Source organism: Wyeomyia smithii, chromosome 2, assembly GCF_029784165.1.
Source record: "Wyeomyia smithii strain HCP4-BCI-WySm-NY-G18 chromosome 2, ASM2978416v1, whole genome shotgun sequence".
Classification (NCBI taxonomy): Eukaryota; Metazoa; Arthropoda; class Insecta; order Diptera; family Culicidae; genus Wyeomyia; species Wyeomyia smithii.
The window spans coordinates 227,577,047-227,598,517 of record NC_073695.1 but is presented as its reverse complement, the minus strand read 5'-3'; the positions used below and the strand labels follow the sequence as shown (position 1 = coordinate 227,598,517).

Here is a 21,471-nt window from a genome sequence, read left to right as displayed (position 1 = left end):
CGGCAGTAACAGTTATTATAAATTGATTAGGGTATCGAACGTCTTTGGCAGGTTTTTGCATATTACTGCTGCAGAAAAGTTGCCAAAGAAAACTTATTAATTTATGTTTTACTTTGTTTTGCCGTGCAAATCATAAATAATACTGACTGTCGAACTTGTTACTACAAACGCAAATCCTCAAACCCGTAACGGTTTGGCATCTAAGACCGTGAACAAAATCTGATCTTTTACGATTTTTAGTTTTAAGTTGAAAAATTATAATTTCAATAATTCATAATCATGAATCAAATTCAAACTTAGCAGAGTGTTGAATCCAATTCAAAGTTTATGAACTTTATCCTAAGTTTAATGAATTTTTATTGTAGTTTCATGAAATAAATTACTGACTTCATAAACCAAAACACGAATTCAAATATAATGTCTAATTTCATTCGTGGAACGCTAGATCACATGAATGAGAAACGGTTGGTTGCGCTACTCTCACGGGAGTACACACCAACCGGTTCAAGGTCCGCCGCGGAAACGGCACAAGTGGAGGCTACAGGCAACCCTTGGACTACGGTAGAGGGTAGGAGGCGTCGGGAAGGTGCGACGCGCCAAGACGGCGGAGTGGCCAGAGGACCGAAAAAGGTCAAAAAGGCGCGGAGTAGGGGTGATGCCCTCATACTCAAGACGGACGGGTCGAAATACTCAGAAGTCTTGAAGAAGATGAGGGGGGAAACCCAGCTCAAGGATCTGGGGGCGGATGTGCGGAGTATCCGCCGATCTCGCACTGGCGAGATGATACTTGAGCTACGGAAGGACGCCAAGAACAAGGGGGCTACCTATAAAACGGTAGCTGAAAAGGTCCTAGGGAACGAGGTGCAAGTGCGGGCACTCACCTCAGAGGTGACTCTCCAGCTTAAAAACCTGGACGAAATCACCGAGGGGTGCGACATTGCACAAGCCCTCAAAGCGAAGTGCGGGGTGGAGGTGGCTAAGGAGTCAATCCGCATCCGCAAAGGACTACCGTCGGCGGATGCTAACCTGGCCCTGAAAGAAGGCAAGTTGAAGGTCGGCTGGTCTGTATGTCCTCTGGGCATACTACAGCAACCAGACATTTGCTTCCGGTGCTTCGAGGGTGGACATAAGTCCTGGACCTGCAAGGGGCCCGATAGGAGCCAGTTGTGCAGGCGATGTGGAGGTGCAGGCCATAAAGCGAAGGACTGTGGGGAGTCTCCCAAGTGTATGGTATGTTCCGGGAAACGGGACGCCAAACACTTTATGGGAGGCCCCAGGTGCCAAGCCGGTAAGCCGGCTGTGAAACCACGGGCGTAAGGGTGACGCAACTGAACCTGAACCATTGCTTCGCGGCTCAGCAGCTGCTACACCAAGCAGCCACTGAGTCGCTGTCGGACATCGCCATCATATCGGAACCCTACCGCATCCCTCCCGGAAACGGTAACTGGGTTGCGGATGAGTCCAGTATGGCGGCAATATGTACGACGGGCAAGTTCCCGGTTCAGGAGGTTGTCTCAACCTCAGAAGAAGGGTACGTAGTTGCTAAGGTGAACGGAGTGTTCTACTGCAGTTGCTATGCTCCGCCACGTTGGTCAACCGAAAGGTTCACCCTCATGGTCGATCTCCTATCCATGGAGCTAACGGGCCTAACGCCGTTGGTGGTGGCGGGCGACTTCAACGCTTGGGCTGTTGAGTGGGGAAATCGCTTCACGAACCACAGGGGCCAGATCTTGTTGGAGGCTTTGGCAAAGCTCAACCTAGATCTGGCCAACGTTGGGAACAAAAGTACAATTAGCAGAAATGGCGCGGAGTCGATCATCGACGTGACGTTCTCCAGCCCAGGACTGATCAAGAACTGGAGGGTAGACGATGGCTACACTAATAGCGACCACCAGGCGGTCTGTTATAGTGTAGACAGCAACGAGAGGCGGCAAGCGACGAGTAGGGCCAACACTCCGTTCGCCCGCGGGTGGAAGACATCGCATTTTGATGCCGAGGTATTTGAAGAGGCAATTAGACGAGAGCGCGAGGGGGGCAGTCGGCTTCGCCCGACGCCTGACCAACTAGTTGCTATGCTATCTCGGGCGTGCGACGCCACCATGCCTAGGACTCGCCAACCTAGGAATGGGAAGCCACCGGTCTACTGGTGGACTGACGAGATAGCGGACCTTCACAGTGCGTGCCTCCGTGCGAGACGGAGGATGCAGCGAGCGCGAACAGACGAACAGAGGACAGAGCACCACGCAGCATTCAGTTCTGCCAGATCGACGCTGAAGAATGCGATTAAGGCCAGCAAGAGGGCCTGTTTCGATAGGCTATGCGCGAGTGCCAATACGAACCCGTGGGGTGACGCCTACAGGATCGTAATGGCCAAGACCAAAGGCGCGCTGGCGCCTGCAGAGCGATCACCAGCGATGTTGGAGCGAATCATCGAGGGACTCTTTCCGCGCCACGAGCCAAGTCCTTGGCCTCCGGAGGTCGAGTCCCACGTCCGACGTTCCAGTATCTCAGACACAGACCAGGGATGGTCGGCCAACCTGCCGAGCATCCAATCCGTGGGCGACGACAGCCGTGTCGAGGTCCAGGAGGAGGCAAGGGTTACGAATGAGGAACTCATCGTGATCGCCAACTCTCTAAAGGTGAGCAAGGCACCGGGACCGGATGGCATCCCTAACCTGGCAATCAGGCTGGCGATAAAAACGGCCCCCGGGCTGTTTCGAGTAGTCATGCAGAGGTGCCAGGATGACTGCCTCTTTCCGGATAGGTGGAAGCGGCAGAAATTGGTCCTACTGCCGAAGGCTGGGAAACCCCCAGGTGACCCATCGGCATATAGACCTATCTGCCTGCTAGACACGACGGGCAAGGTACTTGAGAGGATTATCCTCAACAGACTGGTGAGGTACACAGAGGGTGTAAACGGTCTGGCAAGCAACCAGTTCGGCTTCCGGAAGGGAAGGTCCACGCTGGATGCCATCGCCTCCGTCACCAAGACGGCGGAGATAGCACTCCAGCGCAAGAGAAGGGGAATACGCTATTGCGCAATCGTCACGCTTGACGTGAAGAACGCGTTCAATAGCGCCAGTTGGGACTCCATAGCGCTCGCGCTCAGAAGCATCCACGTACCGGTGTCGCTGTACAAGATTCTGGAAAACTACTTCCAGAATCGAGTACTGGTTTACAACACAGAGGAGGGTCAGAAGTGCGTCCCAATCACCGCCGGGGTTCCGCAAGGTTCAATCCTGGGTCCGGTGTTGTGGAACGTCATGTATGACGGGGTGTTGAAACTAAAGTTTCCTGTAGGGGTTGTGATCGTCGGCTTTGCAGACGACATAACGCTAGAGGTTTACGGCGAGTCGATCGAAGAGGTCGAGTTGACGGCTGCGCATTGCATAAGGAAGGTCGAGGACTGGATGCGCTTCAGGAAACTGGAGCTCGCGCACCATAAGACGGAGGTCACGGTTGTGAACAACCGTAAATCAGAGCAATAGGCGGTGGTCAGAGTCGGAGACTGCACCATCACCTCAAAGCGATCGTTGAAGCTCTTGGGGGTTATGGTCGACGACAAGCTCACGTTCGGGAGCCACGTCGACTATGCCTGTAAGAGGGCCTCATCGGCTATTGCAGCACTATCTCGTATGATGTCCAATAGCTCAGCGGTCTATGGCAGCAAGCGAAGACTTCTTACCAGCGTGGTTTCGTCCATACTAAGGTATGGTGGGCCAGTATGGTCCAGAGCGCTAGGTACTAACAGTTACCGCGGTAAACTGGAAAGTACCTACAGGCTCATGTGCCTGAGAGTTGTGAGTGCGTATCGTACGGTGTCATACGATGCAATCTGTGTCTTGTCCGGCATGATGCCTATCAGCATCGTCATCAAGGAGGACAGAGAGTGCTTCGACCACCGTGACACAAGGGGTATACGAGGCACCAGAAGGTCATTCTCGATGCTCCGTTGGCAGAGGGAATGGTCTAATTCCACAAAGGGCAGATGGACGCACCGACTTATACCGGAGATATCCGGCTGGGTCGGGAGGCGACATGGCGAGATGAACTTCCACCTGACACAGATCCTGTCAGGCCATGGTTGCTTCAGGCAATATCTGCACAGGTTCGGGCACGCGGGGTCCCCCATGTGTCCCGAGTGCGTGGAAGAGGAGGAGACTGCAGAGCATGTCTTCTTCGTATGCCCCCGTTTCGTAAGAGCGAGGAGCAACATGATGGCTGTGAGCGGGCCTGGCACTACTCCGGACAATCTTGTCCGGAGGATGTGCGACGACCCGGACATCTGGAACGCGGCCTGTGCGGCCGCCTCCCAGATTGTCCTGGAGCTACAACGTGTGTGGCGGGTCAATCACCAACACGCCAGTGGTAGCTAACTACCAGTCTCCAGGTAGTTAGCTAGGAGGTTATAAGAGTAAAGAGGGTGCATCACGCACAAAAGCCACTTCCCGACGTAATACTTAACCGTCGTTCCGGGAAGACCAGGGCCGGAGACTGGAGGGGTCTTAGTGGGTCGGGACAGGGATCAGTAGGGGTCTGGGGGAGGGTAACTACCCCAGCATCTCTCCCCTAGTCTCATCCCCACACCCTGAGTTCTCTTCTCAGGTGTCTGTTTGCAGATTTCCCCGCCACCTTTGAAAAAAAAAAGGCTTGACAATTTTCAATAGTATTTTCCAATCGATTACTGCAAAATTGACGAAAATCGGTTGGAAACTGACTGAGCTAAAAACGGTTGAAAATGGACAATTTTTGTGACGCTATCGATGGTTTTGGTTTTTGAAATTGGATCCCTGTAATGAAACTGGTCCCCTGTATATGTTGCCGTAAGACGTAATTCTACGTCAAAAAATATAGCGGCACCAAAAAACTTCAAAATCTTTTTTCTTATTTTGGCCAGCTTTTTGTTCTAGGTACTCCTCTGTGCGTCGTGAGATGAATAATTGAGCAGTGATTTAAATATGAGATGGATATGGAAGCGTTGTGAAAAATGGTTTGTTTTACGAAATTCAGGATAAATCTAGCTAATTTTACTAAATATACAATGCTTAACGATTCCATAAGAGAACGTAAGCATAATTAGTTTATTTGTTCAATGATTTCGTGAAAATTTGGTGTTTAATCCGTGCATTCTTCGTGAATATCGGCTTCATGAGATGAATAATGGAGCAGTTCTCCTATTTTTGTTCTAAACCTTTTTTTCTGTCTGAAACTGACGGATGATTTCAAAGAAAATAAACAAAGTAATCCAGAAAAATAGAGGTACCGCAAACTGGGGTGACTTTGATTACTCTACCCTTTTTTGAATTTGTTATAAAAAACGCTCGTAGAGCTTTAGATTCGTCGTAATAGTAACTGATTGTGTTTGGATATGTCAATAAGTGTTCCTCATGCTGAAATATGAACTGAAAATAAAGCGGATTTTGAGCGATTTTCATTGCATACAAACAATCGGTTCAAGCAGAGACAAAACAACAAGCTGCGATACGTAAAGTTTGTTTATTTGGTTCCCAGATTAGTTTTCAAGATAAGAAAATATTAATACAACGATTTTTATAATAATTTTTGCAATTTTTTCCTCAAAGACAATGTTGAGTCCCAATAATCTCAACAGTGTATCAAATGTTTTCTTCTTAACGACAACCCAAGACATCATAAATGATCTAAAAATTGTATATGAATCTTGGACGTGCGCTAACAAAAACTGTTTACGTGGAATGTGAATAGCCCTCAAATTGCTTTTCATATTTTCGAACTCATCTAAGTCGTTTAGATTGTTCAAACTTGTTAAAGCAGCAAAGCTTCACGCCAATTTCATCTAAACAAGCAGAATTCTTGCTAAACTTTTCAAGTAGTGACTATATCTTACTCAATGTATTGAGCATATATTGTATTCAGTATATTCTGAAAATATTTAAGATATATTCAAAAAATTGATCAAAGTCACCCCAGTATACAGTACCCAATTGGTGGTAGCACTAACTTCAATTATTTGTTTTTAAACTCTCAAGATTTGACGGTAATTTTCTGTGTGCGGATTTTAACCTGTATGGTCTCTATGTTTAATCAAGATCTTCAACGAAACGTTTCAACTGAACATTCCATTTTGACAGGCTTGAAGAACATTCAATCGAAGTAATAAAGGCGACTTAGTAATGGAATAGCGTATTTTTATACGAGTGCTTTGAAAAGATTTGTGAACACTTTCTAGGGCCGACTTAACGATAACGCTAATAATGTCATTATTTATAAAAAACATATTTTCTCGATGCTTTGTGCATTTTAAAGCCATTTCACACGAATCACAACTTTATGTACTTCTTTATTTTATATCTGCTCAGGGCCAAAAATTCAAGATAATAATTTTATTGGTTTCCTAATGATTGTGTAAAAAAGTCATTCGGCAATGCTGCGCTTCCCAATTGATTCCTTTAAATATTTACCATGATATACCGTATCTAATGTGATATTAATATTTTGATATCTGTTTATAATTTTATATTAATATTTTAATATCGTACTTACAAACGGATGTCATAAAATGTGCTAACTCAGAAAAGTCAAAATTTTTCAAACAGCGAAGCGAACATCCGCTAGCCATACTCACTTGTGTATGATGCCCCGGGGACGTACTTTTCTGGGTTACCGGAGATACGCAACCGGAAGCGACCATCGGCGGGTGATTTGCTAGCTCCTGCGCCCTCCGGTGTCCGGTCACATCTTATAGCATCCGTCACGTGTTGTCCCACCAAGCCAATGAGCAGGATGAGCAGTCCGAAAACCAGCGACGCCCGGAAGGCCCGGAAAACGCTCGCCGTTGCTGTTGTGTGTGAATTCATTGCACGACAAGTGATAGCGGACGCGTGAACTACATTCGCCTAGCAAATGCACAGCGGCTGTGCGATGCTGCTTGTTTGAACCATCTGATCCTACCCGTGCTTCACTCCTAAACCAGCCGAGTAGTTATTCTGCGAAAGAGAGAATGAGAACGGTGACCAATCAATAATGTATTTATCTCAAAAGCGTGAACTAAGTGTGAAAGTATTACAAAGTACTGCCATGATAGTTTGTCATCTTTTTGAACTGCAAAACGATTGAAATTCATAACAATAGCATCGTCAATGTAGTGCATCGCATCGTACAAGGAGCTTCAGCGTTCCGTCTGTGGAAACAAAATGTTTTACAGAATGCCACCACTCATTCGATAATAAAGCAGAAAACAAGAAAGATTTTTATTTATATGGGATATTTTATACCCACTCTTGCCGTTTCGTCGTTCGCCGTATGCCGCTATCAAAAATCTAGAATGAATGGGTATTTTTGGGAACAGAAACTAACAGATATCACTATCAGCATAAGACTAAGTTCTTCTGTTCACAAAAGCATGGGCTGCATAACTTTGTCGTGTTTAAATTTCAAGAAGATAGTCTTTTCTCAGTCTTTCCCAATCGTGGAACATCCCCCACCGAAATATATTATAACGTAACGATGTGTAAAGAAAGACCGAAAAATAATTAAATGTTTATCTAGGTGGAATTTGATTCAAATCCAATTGAAGATTCGTGTGAAACGTTCGCGAGCTGCTTTGTTTCTGATTTTGTCAATTATACTGCCTCCGAACTCCCTACATCGAAATTAAAAGCGGTAAAAATGATGATTTTTTTTTTTGATCCGACTCCCCTTGAGAATATTGAATTCCGAAAGTAAATATAGCAGTACCTCCACTCTCGCCTTTTTTAAAATAGTTGAAATTCGAAGAACAAAAAATATTTCTATTCTCCAATTGTTAATTGAATAATTATTGAAAATATAAAAAAAATAAAAAGCTAATTTATTCCACATTCGAGGCTACGTCTAAAGTATCGACATTCATAGTATTAGCACCGAGAATTTCTACTGTAGCACTGACAGATGCAATTTGCTTCCATCTTTCATCTTATCGATCTCATTCACATACTCATGTTATTAACAACCGTCTATAATCACATGCTATACTCAAAAAGCGGAAGCAATGCCCCAGCATTCTTCCAATAAGGGTATACTTGTCATATCCTTTCATCCACTTCCATTATGAAATGTCGAGAATATTGGTCCTCTTGCAAATCCCTTAGGGGTAAACAGGGTAAGACCGCCCACCGTAGTTTTACTACCAAGTTATAAAATAATTGGAAAAATTATTTAACGTGTCTATTACAGTATAATTACATAACATTTTGCACGTTTTTCTGTTTTGATAGTGCACGTTGTTTTGTTCGTGAATAAACGTTTAATCGCTTGCCTGAATCTATCTTTTTTCGGAAATATCGATAGCCGTGAATAATCTTGTAATTTTGACTACTTTTTCAGTCAAATATGAAAATGTTCCACTGGGGGTAAAGTCGCCCACAATACAAGGGGTAAAACCGCCACGAATCCAACTGCTTGTTGTTTTACTTCAAGACCCAAATGCCTCGACACTACAAAGGGAATATTTACAGGATCAGTAAAGCAACTTCAAGCCACATAAGACATCAATGTTAATCGACCATTTTCGATTTGGTTTAAGCTTTTCTAGTAATATATTTTAATAAGACTTATTTTTGAAAAAAGTAAACCCGTGTGAAAATGGTGTTAATGAACCAAAATAATTTTAGAGCCAGGACGGTGTGTTTGATAGGTATGACGTCTCCGGCAGAATTGAAAATAGTAGTTTTTTAAAAAATTAAAAAAATTAAAGAAAAAATATAGAAATAGAATTAAAAATACATTTTTTTTTCAAATTTTTTTGAAAAAAACATGTTTTTGCCTGTAAAATCTACAAAAGGTAAGCTAAAATTTTATGGTTGTTGGATCATGGAGTAATAGAAATATTAATAGCTCAATTTTTGTGAAGAATTTTTTTTTTTTTTTTGGTGTATAGAGTCGTTGGTAATTTTGTTCTTCAAAAAAAAAACATAGAAAATTGAAAATATAAATAAAAGAAATAATAATTATTAGTATTTTTCTATACATAATAAGTCTTCAAAAGAATCACACAGATAGGTTTAATGAGTTTTAATTTTTAGCTTAAAGATAGGTATATTATAAATTCAATATCTTGAAAAAACCCAATTCTGAAAAATCTATTTATTTTGAAAACCAAAAAAGTTACCTAAACATTGATTTGAACTTGAATAATCAGAAAACAAAATAAGTTAAAGCTTAGAAAAAAAAATTTTGTTCAGATTTTTCACAGTGTTTATTTTATTTAAAAAGAAAAAAAATACCATCTACAACTTTGTCAGAGACACTATACCGATAGAATCAACCGTTTCGGCCCTAAAAATATTGTTTATCCTCAAAAAATGGTGGGCGATCTTACCCCGCTAGTGGGCGGGCTTACCCCGCATGAAAAAGATCTGCACATTTTCAATGAATTTTTAAAATTTAAAAAAAAGCTGGAAAATAAACAAAAATATTTCAGTTCTTATTTTTTAAATGCGGGTATTGAATAGAAGAACCTCTTAGCGAAGAAAAAATGAAATTGCAGCCGCAACTTTTTTTTCTATAAACAGAATTGCTTAAGGGGGCGGTCTTACCCCGCTTACCCCTACCACTGTTAGCTTTCACCGCCTTGCACTGAGTGCTACCGCATCGACGCCGCGTGAATATACACAGACGATATTCCCACGTCAGGCAGCCAACGGCTCAGAAAGTGCCGAACCTTCGAATTAGAGCATGACGACTCGAAATGATGATGATGCCACTGCTGTATGGTTCATATATTCCGTAGCGATGTGCACTTCTTCGCTTGGAGTTCTCATTTTACGACTCACTTCCCATTCGTTAGCTGACGACGTCGGTGGCGTCTTCTCAGAATTCAGAAGCCGTCTAGGCCTTGTCATTAAAACCACTGCAATTCAGTCCAACTTCAGTCGCTCATCCAACACACGGTCGCGAAGAGCTCAAGGTTGCCCAAGTGCGGCGGTCCTTAAGTGGGAAATTTCTCTTTCGAGTCATCCGGACTCCAAAATAGATCCTTCTCTGATAGCGAACAATTTGCGCACAAGAAGCGCACTTGTAGTGCAACCAACCGTTCACATTTTCCTTGCCATTTCGAATTTGCATTCTTGTTCCTTCCGCTTTTTTCCCGACAAACGGATCGCTTCTTTTTTTTTCCTATATCAAGCTGCTACAATCTGCGTTAAAAAGGACTTAGTGCTCCGGGACGACACAGCATCAGTGCCATCACACTTCGAAGGCAAAAATATTCAATTTATTTGCGTGAATACTGTATAATTAAGAACCTTCGGGCAGGGCTTTTTTCTGCGGATTTTGATGAAGAATCTACAGCTTTGTAATGCTAAAACTAATACTGACGGGAATAACACATAAATTTTGCTCTAGAAGACTCGCAAGGTTAACAAACCCGCAATATTCTGTACTGTAGGTGATAATTTTTCTGCCCCAAGCGGTTCGTTTCTTATTCTCCTAGGTAAATGATGCAGCAAAAAATGCGGATGCGTCAGCAGAAACTCTTGAAAATAATGACAGCGGATGTTAAAGCTTTCCCAAGCATTGAGCGTATGGGTTCAGATCGGAAAGAGACTACCATTTTAACTTTGCCTGCTTGGTAGCTACAAACCATTTATCTTTCCACAGAGTAATATGATATTTGAAATCTGCAGAAGTTAGTTTCCTGTGCCGTGTGTAGAGTTACGAAATTTCCGAATTGACATCAAACGCGTATTTCAAAGTTGATGGTAAAATTCGATGTACAATGCACAAAAGCTGAACCTGACTCTAAATTACACTGAAGTTTTCCGTATAGCAGCAGATGAGCTAGTATAATTTGATTCTACTTCAGATACCATTAATCTTCATACACTGTTCCTGGTGGTGAAGTTTGAATGGCACTCTCTTTAAAATAATCTCGAAAGCTCTGTGTTTTATCGATGAAAGTTAACAAGCTGCTTTTTTTCTATTTCGCCGGCGCTTGTCCTTTTCTCAGTACGATGCTGTACCCGATTTAATACGATTATCAGCATTATGTGTATTCATGCAGATTCTGCCTTCGGCGTGGCTCAAATTAAAAAACGGGCCGATGCTCTTTTAGTGGCTTTTGTATCGCAATGACGAACGTTTTAAACCAGAATAATGAATGGAAATGAAATAAAACGTTTGTTAATTTTCAGCATTTAAAGTGAATGGTGTCGAAGTTCTATCATGACAGTAACGTATAAATTTTCGAAGTAATTTTCTGGCCCAAAACGGAGAAATCAAAGCTTATTAGGGGGGAGCCAATGTCCTGAAATGCAGCAATTATAACAGTGTAGCATTTTATGACATTGCGCTCAAAGTCAAATACTACAAGGTATAGGGTAACGACCCCATAATTCGCCCACTTTATTTGAGTACCCAAAATTCGCCCACCTATTTTTTTTTTTCATTGTTCGCAATATAGTGTCAACTCTTAGAACCGTGTTCAAACATAAAAAAGAAACAGCTCAGATTGAAAATAAATTATTATTTGGCATAATTCAATGACAAACCCCGTAAACAATTCGTTGATTAGTGGGTGGGCGAATTATGGGGTCAGGGCGAATTATGGGTCCCTTACCCTACAGCCCTAGGGATTGTATGAAATGGTAACGTAGCACAAATATAAATATAGATTTTAACTCTTATTTAACATATTTCACTACGCCTGTTATACATTGTGTGTGTAACACAGGTATAAGGGCTCCACTTGCTATCGTGTTAAGAACAAGAATGATGTTGAATTTTCTACACGCAGTCTTTTGTATCGAGTTGAGCGTAGATTTTTGCAATGAAGGTGGAGCGACGCAGATTCAAGAAAGACAAACGAAACAAAACAACTTCTATACTACTGAATTATTGTCATGAGCACCAAAAGAAAATTTGTGCTTTACTGATGCGAAACTTACCCTGGCTCTGGATTAACTAATCTGCGTTATCGATATTGGACCGATAACGGTGTTCGTCTAGGTACAAACGAACAGTTGAATCGGAAAATCACCCAATTTGAACGATAAACTGTTCATAGGCAACACTACCTTTTATCTATGGTGCCCTGGTCGTTATTGTAAAAATGACTATTGAGAAATACATGAAAATTTCCCGCTAGTAGTAGTTGCGAAAATTGTCATAACCCTTATCTTCAAGCATTCATAGTTCTGAAAAGAACTGATTCCATAATTTTCAAATAGAAATGTGTGCTACAGAACGCTTATGATCCCACCACCGGTAGCATCTAGTATTTTGCTTGTGTTCCGTGTGACGAACAAGAATGAAGCTGAAAATTCTTCACGCAGTCTTTTGTATCGAGTTGAGGGTGGATTTTTGAGTTGAAGGCGTGGCCACGCAGTCTCGAGAAAGAGAAACGAAACAAAAGCAGTAGAATTTATTCCGTCCATGTTATTGCTCAGGAAGCAAGGCAATAGCGAGGGAACTGTATGGGAAAGCTTGACCTTGGAAATTTTCCCCCTTTTTCACCATTAAGCAGTAAAGCAACAGTGTTAAACATTATATTAAACAATTGTCACACATTTTACCTATCCACCGACATATAAATGACTAAAATGCATTAAGCCTTGGTATAATCGTTTGAAATCTGACGCCAGTTTTTAAGTAGAATACTTCTCTCAGGAAGTTCGGCTAGTTATATGATTGCTTCCCAAGCACGGCCGACAGTATCATATACCTTGCAATTTAAAACATGCTATTTGGCCTAAATAAGAGCCTGTTTCAGCCGAAGCCGCCCATAATAGTTTTAGACAGCGACAACAGCAGTCGTCCTCGCTTGGCAGCAGCACTAGCAGTGCAGTGGATACCAGCGATGGCGGAAAGCGGCCACAGCTGTGGCGTAGCAATGGATAGCGCACTAGTTGCAGCGGATCTCAGCATCGATAGCGGCTGATGCAGTGAGGCACTTTAGTGAAATACAGTCTCTGTGCGATAGTGGGCACTAGTAAATGCATTCAATGAAAAGTTGACTCATTTTGACAACACGTGAGCCGTCTAGTTTTGAGTGTTAAATCAGCCTTCCACTGTTTATTTTATAACAAGGAATACTTTGTTCGCACTGTCAGTGATAACGCAAAGATGTGATCGGCATCTTATCCGATACTAAAATAAACAACAAATTGTCCTTTTCAGAATAAAATAAAAACTTGATTGAAGAGGTATTATTTTCCAATGAGGTAATTCACATTTTTAAACTTGTAAAAGTTATAAATTTTACTTTATCTCCGTGTCTCAGAACGTACTGAATTATCTTTTCGTTCAGTCATGAGTACGACATCCGAAAAAATTTCATCACAAAATTTAAAAATTGTCAAGCCCCAACCATGACAAGCAACTTACTATATTATTGAAAATGTTCAATCCTTGTTGAAGCGCAAAATCCATTGATCTGATTAGTCAACGTTTATTTACTAGAAAAAATGACTGACACGCAAGCAGCCAGGTTATCTTTCTTGTAAAAGTGTTTTACTTCAACCTTGCGGTCGTGGCTTTGCACACAACCCTCCTGTTATTTTTTTCTAGGGGGGAATGTTTGTAATGATTTCTTTATGTACTAATATCTATTCAGAATTGAATTGTGTGTTCTGCCACAAATGGTGACATATCCGACACCGGGAGATTTTCTGAGGCGAAAAATCTCTGGGATCACGCCTTCCATCGCATGAGGAAGTAAAGTCCGTTAATTACCGAGTCGTGAGTTAGGGTCCTGGGTGGAGTCGCCTCCCTGGGCGTCGGTGAACAGTGGCGGAACTAGACCGACGGAAAATAAGCGAGAATAAAAAAAATATATTTATATTATTGAATGTTATTAGCTTTCGCAGTTAAGGCAATGTAATTGTAGGAAAATTATTAAACCAACTTGTCAAGGAAAAAAAGGAATAAAACAAAACTTAAAATAAACTTAAAACTATCTTACTGACTATAAAGTGAGCTAATCGTTGCAATTGAGGATTGCAACGATTTTTGTCGGAATTTGTTGATAATTTGGCTTGACATATTTTCTAATGTTTCTACATTAGTGAGCCTATGTAGCTCGTTCGTGCTAAACCAGGGAGGACGCTTCAGAATCATTTTCAAAAGTTTATTCTGAATCCTTTGAAGTGTCTTCTTCCTGGTTGCACAACAGCTTGTCCAGATGGGAGCCGCATATAACATTGCTGGCCTAAAAATTTGTTTGTAAATTAACAGTTTATTCTTGAGACAAAGTCTAGAATTCCTGTTGATAAGAAGATATAAACATTTGATATACTTATTGCACTTTGATTGGATATTTTCAATGTGCTCCTTGAAAGTAAGATTCTTATCATGAATTAGCCCTAAGTATTTAACTTGATCAGACCAATTTAAGACCACACCGTTCATCTTAATAACGTGGTTATGGGTGTGTTAGAGAAATGAAACTCTTGGTTTATGAGGAAAAATAATTAACTGTGTTTTAGAAGCATTAGGGAAAATCTTCCATTTTTGTAGGTATGAAGAAAATATACCCAAACGTTTTTGAAGCCGACTGCATATAACACGAAGGCTTTTTCCTTTTGCGGGAATGCTTGTATCGTCACCAAACAGAGATTTCTCACAACCTGGTGGTAAATCAGGAAGATCAGAAGTAAAAATGTTATATAAGATTGGGCCCAAGATACTCCCCTGAGGCACACCAGCTCTAACAAGCAATCTATTAGATTTACCATTTAGATAGTTAACCTGAAGAGTGCGGTCAGTTAAATAACTTTGTATCATTTATGTGAGGTAAAGCGGAAAACTGAAATTTGACATTTTAGCTATTAAACCTTTATGCCAAACACTGTCGAATGCCTTTTCTATATCTAGAAGAGCAGCTCCAGTCGAATAGCCTTCAGATTTATAAGTTCGAATCATATTTGTTACTCTAAGTAACTGATGAGTCGTGGAATGCCCATGGGGAAAACCAAACTGCTCATTTGCAAAAATTGAGTTCTCATTAATATGTGTTATCATTCTATTAAGAATTATTCTTTCAAAAAGTTTGCTAATTGAAAGTAAACTAATTGGTCGATAACTTGATGCCTCAGCTGGATTCTTTTCGGGTTTTAAAATTGGAGTGACTTTGGCATTTTTCCATTTCGTAGGAAAATGTGCTAGTGCAAAGCATCTATTAAAAATTTTTACCAAGAAATTTAAAGAGTTTTCGGGAAGTCTTTTGATGAGGATATAGAAAATCCCATCATCTCCTGGTGCTTTCATGTTTTTGAATTTTTTGAGAATAGTTCGCACCTCATTCAAGGTTGTTTCCAATACCTCTTCAGAAAAAAATTCTTGGGTGGTGATCTGATCATACTTTTGGTTTACTTCATTTTCAATAGGACCTACTACGTTCAAATTGGAGTTATGAACACTCTCAAACTGCTGAGCAAGTTTTTGAGATTTTTGTTCATTCGTTAGAAAAATGCAATCACCATCTTTAAGGACTGGAATGGGCTTCGAAGGTTTCTTAAGAACCTTCGAAAGTTTCCAGAAAGGTTTTGAATAAGGTTTTAGTTGTTCAACTTCTCTCATGAAATTCTCATTTCGCAAGAGAGTGAATATATGTTTAATTTCCTTTTGTAATTCTTGAAAACTAATTTTCAAAGCAGGATCACGAGATCTTTGGTATTGACGAAGTTGAAGTTCACTGTCAATAATTGGTGCATTAAATTTCACTCGAGCCTTAGGAACTGATAAATTCCGGGCATTGAGTATTAAGCTGCTAAAATTTTCTAATGCTTTCTTCGATCGTAGAACGATATCTATCCCAATTAGTCTTGTGATAATTTAACACAGATCTAGCGGGATTTAAAATAGTTTCATGGGAAATAGAAAATCTTATGGGAAGATGATCAGAATCAAAGTCAGCATGAGTTAATAAATCACTGCATGAATGACTTTGATTTGTTAGTACCAAATCAATTGTAGATGGATTCCTAATAGAAGAATAACATGTAGGACCATTTGGAAATAAAACTGATTAAAATCCAGCCGAGCAATCATTAAATAATATTTTTCCATTGGAATTGCTTTGAGCATTATTCCAAAATCGATGTTTCGCATTAAAATCACCGATGATTAAAAATTTAGACTTATTTCTCGTGAGTTTTTGCAAATCTCCCTTGAAATAATTTTTTTGCTCACCAGTGCATTGAAAAGGCAAATACACTGCGGCTATAAATAAAATGCCAATACTTGTTTCAATTTCAATTCCCAAACTCTCGATAACTTTGGTTTCAAGATGGGGTAAAACACGATGTTTTATTCGACGGTGGATAACTATTGCAACTCCACCACCGGCAACATAAATTCTATCAAACCTATGAACCATATAATTTGGGTTCTTTTTAGTTTAATTTAGTTTAGTTTAATATTTGGCGTTTCAGTCACAACTGCAATATGCACATCGTGGACTGTTAAAAAGTTGAAAAATTCATCCTCTTTCGCTTTTAAAGAGCGAGCATTCTAATTCAGAAAATTTACAGCATTATTTAAAATCATTGCTGAATTTCAATTACATTTGCCAGTTTCATTTTTTTTTACAAAATGTAATCTAGTATAGAAAACAAAGACGTAGTCATACGTCAAAAATTTAAGAAAAATAAGGTCATAGCGTCGAGGTTAGGAAAACTTAAACTTGAGCTTGACGACCGCACATTGCCTAGTTGCTCCTCCGCAAGGTGGTCGGAAAGGACTGAAATCAGAGTGAAATTATAACTTTTGAGTGATGCCTCCCAGATGAACGATGTCTTCTCGAATGTTGATCCTGAAACTATTGACCATCTTTTGGTAATGGCTGTGTATTTCGAAACGTCTTGCTTAGGTGGCGCTGTCGCTAATTTCTTACGAAAGCAAAATAGAAGGATAATGTCTAAAGGTAGTCTGTAGTATTTTTCTCTTGCTTGGATTCTTAAAACCATTGTATACGGCTACTTATAGTATTTCGAAGCAAAAAAACGCCAAAAATCTCTAATTTCACGAGACAAATATTTAGGTATGCGCAACGGTAATTAAAATTTGAGTAGTTCGAATTTAATTATATGAGTTGTGCTCTAAGCTTACATTGCTTGCTAAAAAATGGCCGCTTGCTCGTCGCACGCTCGTTCTTGTTTTTGATATTGGATAGAAAACTTTTATGCCTCTGTCTCTATGAACACAAGGGAACATTAATAGTCCTTGAAAGAGCGCGGATATCGGCGGAGATACTATTAAAAATTCTACTTAAACAAGTTCTAAACCACTCTAAAAAGGATAAAATAAAGGATAAAAAGTAAGATGTTAGAATGCTAGAGTAAGGCCGAACCATGAATTCTAAACCAGTGTATTACTATTTCTGCTTCCTGTAATAAATCACTTGAGCAAACAACATGAAAAGAGAGTGTACAAAAGAAACCCACTTTTTCAACTAAGTGAATTGTATGACAACATTATTAACACAGCGCAACAAAAAATTTACGTTTTCTTTTGCCTTGGCTTCTATGTATGATTTTTCATGTAGTTTGTTGCAAAAATAAATTTCCCCGAGTTTCATAAAATCATACATAAGAGCCAAGGAAAAAACATTGTTGCACTTTGTAATCTGAACATTATGATGCATTTTCACATAGTTCAAACCTTGCAGAAATGATTCCCGACGAGTGCCTGCTGGATGCATCGCGTTTAAAAATTGACGGAATCTAACAGTGTTGCGCAGGAGGCTCACTGATTTCGGAAACGAACCCCAAGTAGTTGTTTTGTCAAACGATGTAGCTTATATTCAATGTGGATCATACCATCTGCTGTTGAGAAAGTGAAGAATATTAGTTTCTCTGGCGATTTCCTAATTTGACAGAGCATAGGCTCGCAAGATAAGTGAAATGAATTGCTTAGTTACTCACTCTATGAGAGACAAAATCTAGTTCTTCCAGGCGTTTGATAGTTAGAGGAGGAAATGTGAGCAAAAATCTAGAGAATGGATAAAGCCTGATTCTATGCCAACAACGCGCACGAAAGTCATCTACCTTCCGAAGCAAGTCCCCAAAAGTAATTTACACCAAAAAAATTTGGCAATAAGGTTATGCTGTGACAAGCCATTAGCGAATGTGGAACAATGTCCCGTCTAAACATTACCACTGACATTAGGAATGGCAGGATCCACATGAATGAATGTTTGCTAAAAAGGTTTTTTTTTTTTTTTTCTTCACATAACATTTATTTGACACGGCACAAATACAATTTAATGTTTAACGGCGCCAATTATATCTGTTGACTTAAAAACTAAAGCAAATTTTTTATCCTCGCTGCCGACTACGAGCTGAAATTAAGTCTAACTTAAAACTAGCATGGGATTTCCAATCAGTGTTTTGTTGTTCAATGGTCGTCTGATAATCGTCGAATGGCATGTATGGATTCGTTCTGCTGAGCCACGATGTCGTGAGTTGGGACAGAGGCTCGTAGTCCTTGGGTCCTGGTTCTGTTGTGCGGGGTCTGGTTGCTGGTTTTGTGCTTAAGGTTCAAACGTGTTCTTGTCGTTTTGTTGGGTGTAGACGGAGGGGAACGGGACTAGACTGGGGCGTGGATGGATTTCAGGAAAACGTATATAAGGGACATGTAGGATAGGTCACGGCTCGCCAAGACATCACGAACAGGAACAGCCGGCTGTCTACCCTCGGCCTGCAGGGAAGCTATTAATTTAGACCTGGCGTCACGGTGTACAGGGCATGACCAAACCACATGCTCTATGTCGTGATAACCTTCACCACAGGCACAGATACCACTTTCCCCGAGCCCAACACGACGGAGGAGCGCGTCAAATCTATAGTGATTGGACATAAGCCGGGACATCACGCAAATGAAATCCCGACCTACATCCAACCCCTTGAACCACGGGTTCGTCGATACTTTGGGGATTATGGAATGTAACCACCTTCCCAATTCCCCTCTGGTCCAAGCATTTTGCCAACTGATGATCGTATTCTGACGTACAAGTGCGAAAAATTCATTAAAGGCAATTGGTCTTTCATAAATATCACCGTTTGTTGCGCCCACCTTAGCCAAAGAGTCCGCTTTCTCATTACCCGGTATCGAGCAGTGAGAAGGGACCCACGCTAAGGTAATCTGAGTAGATTTTTCGGATAAAGCACTCAGATGTTCCCGTATTTTCCCCAGGAAATACGGAGAGTGCTTAACATCTTTCATCGATCGGAGAGCCTCAATGGAACTGAGACTGTCCGTAAAGATGAAATAATGGTCCGTGGGCATTTTTTCGATAATCCCTAGGGTGTACTGAATTGCAGCTAATTCTGCGACGTAAACAGAAACAGGATTATCGAGCTTATGGGAGACGGTTAAATTGTTATTGAAGATACCGAAGCCAGTGGACCCATCAAGAAGTGATCCGTCAGTGTAGTACATATTGTCGCAGTTGATGTTTCGATATTTATTGGAAAAAATTTTAGGGATCTGCTGCACGCGTAAATGATCCGGGATTCCACGAGTTTCTTCTATCATGGATGTATCGAAAAACACAGTAGAATCAGAAGTATTTGATAAGTCGACACGATTTGGAATATTCGAAGAAGGGTTAATATTTTGGGACATGTGATTGAAATACAATGTCATAAAACGGGTTTGAGAATTAAGTTCGATTAACCTTTCAAAATTTTCAATCACGGGACGGTTCAAGACCTCACATTTGATTAGAATACGAGAAGACAGGCTCCAGAAGCGGTTTTTCAATGGTAGTACTCCAGCTAAAACCTCCAAACTCATCGTATGGGTCGACTGCATGCAACCTAAGGCGATACGCAAACAACGATATTGTATTCGCTCCAGTTTGATCAAATGTGTGTTTGCTGCGGAGCGGAAGCAGAAACACCCGTATTCAATAACAGACAATATCGTTGTTTGGTAAAGCCTTATAAGGTCTCCTGGATGGGCTCCCCACCATTGTCCGGTTATTGTACGAAGAAAATTCACTCTTTGTTGACATTTTTTCATCAGATACCTCACGTGACAACCCCAGGTGCCTTTAGAGTCGAACCAGACACCAAGATATTTGTGTACCAAAACCTGAGAAATCGTTTTACCCATTAATTGTGTTTGAAGCTGAGCAGGTTCATGCTTCCTAGAAAAAACTACTATCTCAGTCTTCTCCGGAGAGAATTCGATACCTAGCTGTGAAGCCCAAGCAGACAAATTGTCCAAGGTATCTTGCAATGGTCCTTGCAAATCGGCAGCTTTGGCTCCTGTAACAGAGATTACACTGTCGTCTGCAAGTTGTCTTATCGTGCATGAATTTGCCAGACATTCGTCGATGTCATTTACATAAAAGTTGTAAAGAAGGGGGCTTAAACATGAGCCCTGGGGAAGACCCATGTAGCTAATGCGAAAAGTTGCCAAATCGCCATGCGTAAAATGCATGTGCTTTTCGGACAACAAATTGTGCAAAAAATTGTTCAAAATTGGAGAAAATCCTTGTCGGTGAAGTTTACCCGAAAGAATGTCAATAGAAACGGAATCAAAAGCCCCCTTAATGTCCAAGAACGCAGACGCCATTTGTTCTTTACGAGCATACGCCAGCTGAATATCTGTTGAAAGCAACGCAAGACAATCATTCGTCCCTTTGGCACGGCGGAAGCCAAATTGAGTTTCTGATAGTAGACCATTTGATTCGACCCAGTGGTCTAAACGACGGAGTATCATTTTTTCCATCAATTTCCGGATACAGGATAGCATTGCAATCGGCCTATAAGAGTTGTGATTAGAAGCTGGTTTCCCTGGTTTTTGGATGGCGATCACCTTCACTTGCCTCCAATCCTGCGGTACAATGTTTTGCTCCAGGAACTTATTGAACAAGTTCAACAAGCGCCTCTTGGCATTGCCGGGTAGATTCTTCAACAAGTTGAATTTGATTCTATCTAATCCAGGCGCGTTATTGTTACAGGACAGGAGGGCAACTGAAAGTTCTGCCATCGTAAAAGGTGATTCTATCGCGTCGTGGCCCGGAGACGCATCGCGAACAATATTTTGCTCAGGAACAGAGTCCGGACATACTTTCCTGGCAAAATCAAATATCCACCTACTTGAAGACTCCTCGCTTTCGTTGACCGTTACGCGATTCCGCATTCTTCGGGCTGTGTTCCAAAGAGTGCTCATCGATGTCTCCCTCGACGTCTCGTTCACGAACCGACGCCAATATCCACGTTTCTTTGCTTTAGCCAAGCTTTTAAGCTTGGTATCAAGCTCCGAATACCGTAAATAGTCGCCAGGTATACCTCCCGTCTGGTAGGCCTTAAACGCGTCGGATCTTTGCGTGTAGACATCGGAGCACTCTTGGTCCCACCACGGAGTGGGAGGCCGTTCTTTGATCGTTACGCCGGGATATTTCTTCGTTTGGGCTTGCAACGCGGCGTCGAGAATCAAGCCCGCGAGGAGGTTGTATTCTTCAAGTGGTGAATGATGTTGAATCGACTCGACCGCTTTTGAAAT

The 21,471-nt window shown here is 41.3% G+C and overlaps 1 protein-coding gene across 9 annotated transcripts in view; it reads right to left on the bottom strand.

Moving 5' to 3' along the window:
• The window catches only part of LOC129721563 (spondin-1), a 61,431-nt gene that overhangs the window by 13,273 nt on the left and 26,687 nt on the right, over window positions 1–21,471 (bottom strand). For all 9 annotated transcript variants that reach the window (XM_055674279.1, XM_055674278.1, XM_055674281.1 and 6 more), the window contains exon 3: window positions 6,605–6,965. In XM_055674279.1, coding sequence (XP_055530254.1) covers window positions 6,605–6,836 — 232 coding nt within the window. In that variant the 5' untranslated portion in view covers window positions 6,837–6,965. The remainder of the gene's footprint in view (window positions 1–6,604; window positions 6,966–21,471) is intronic.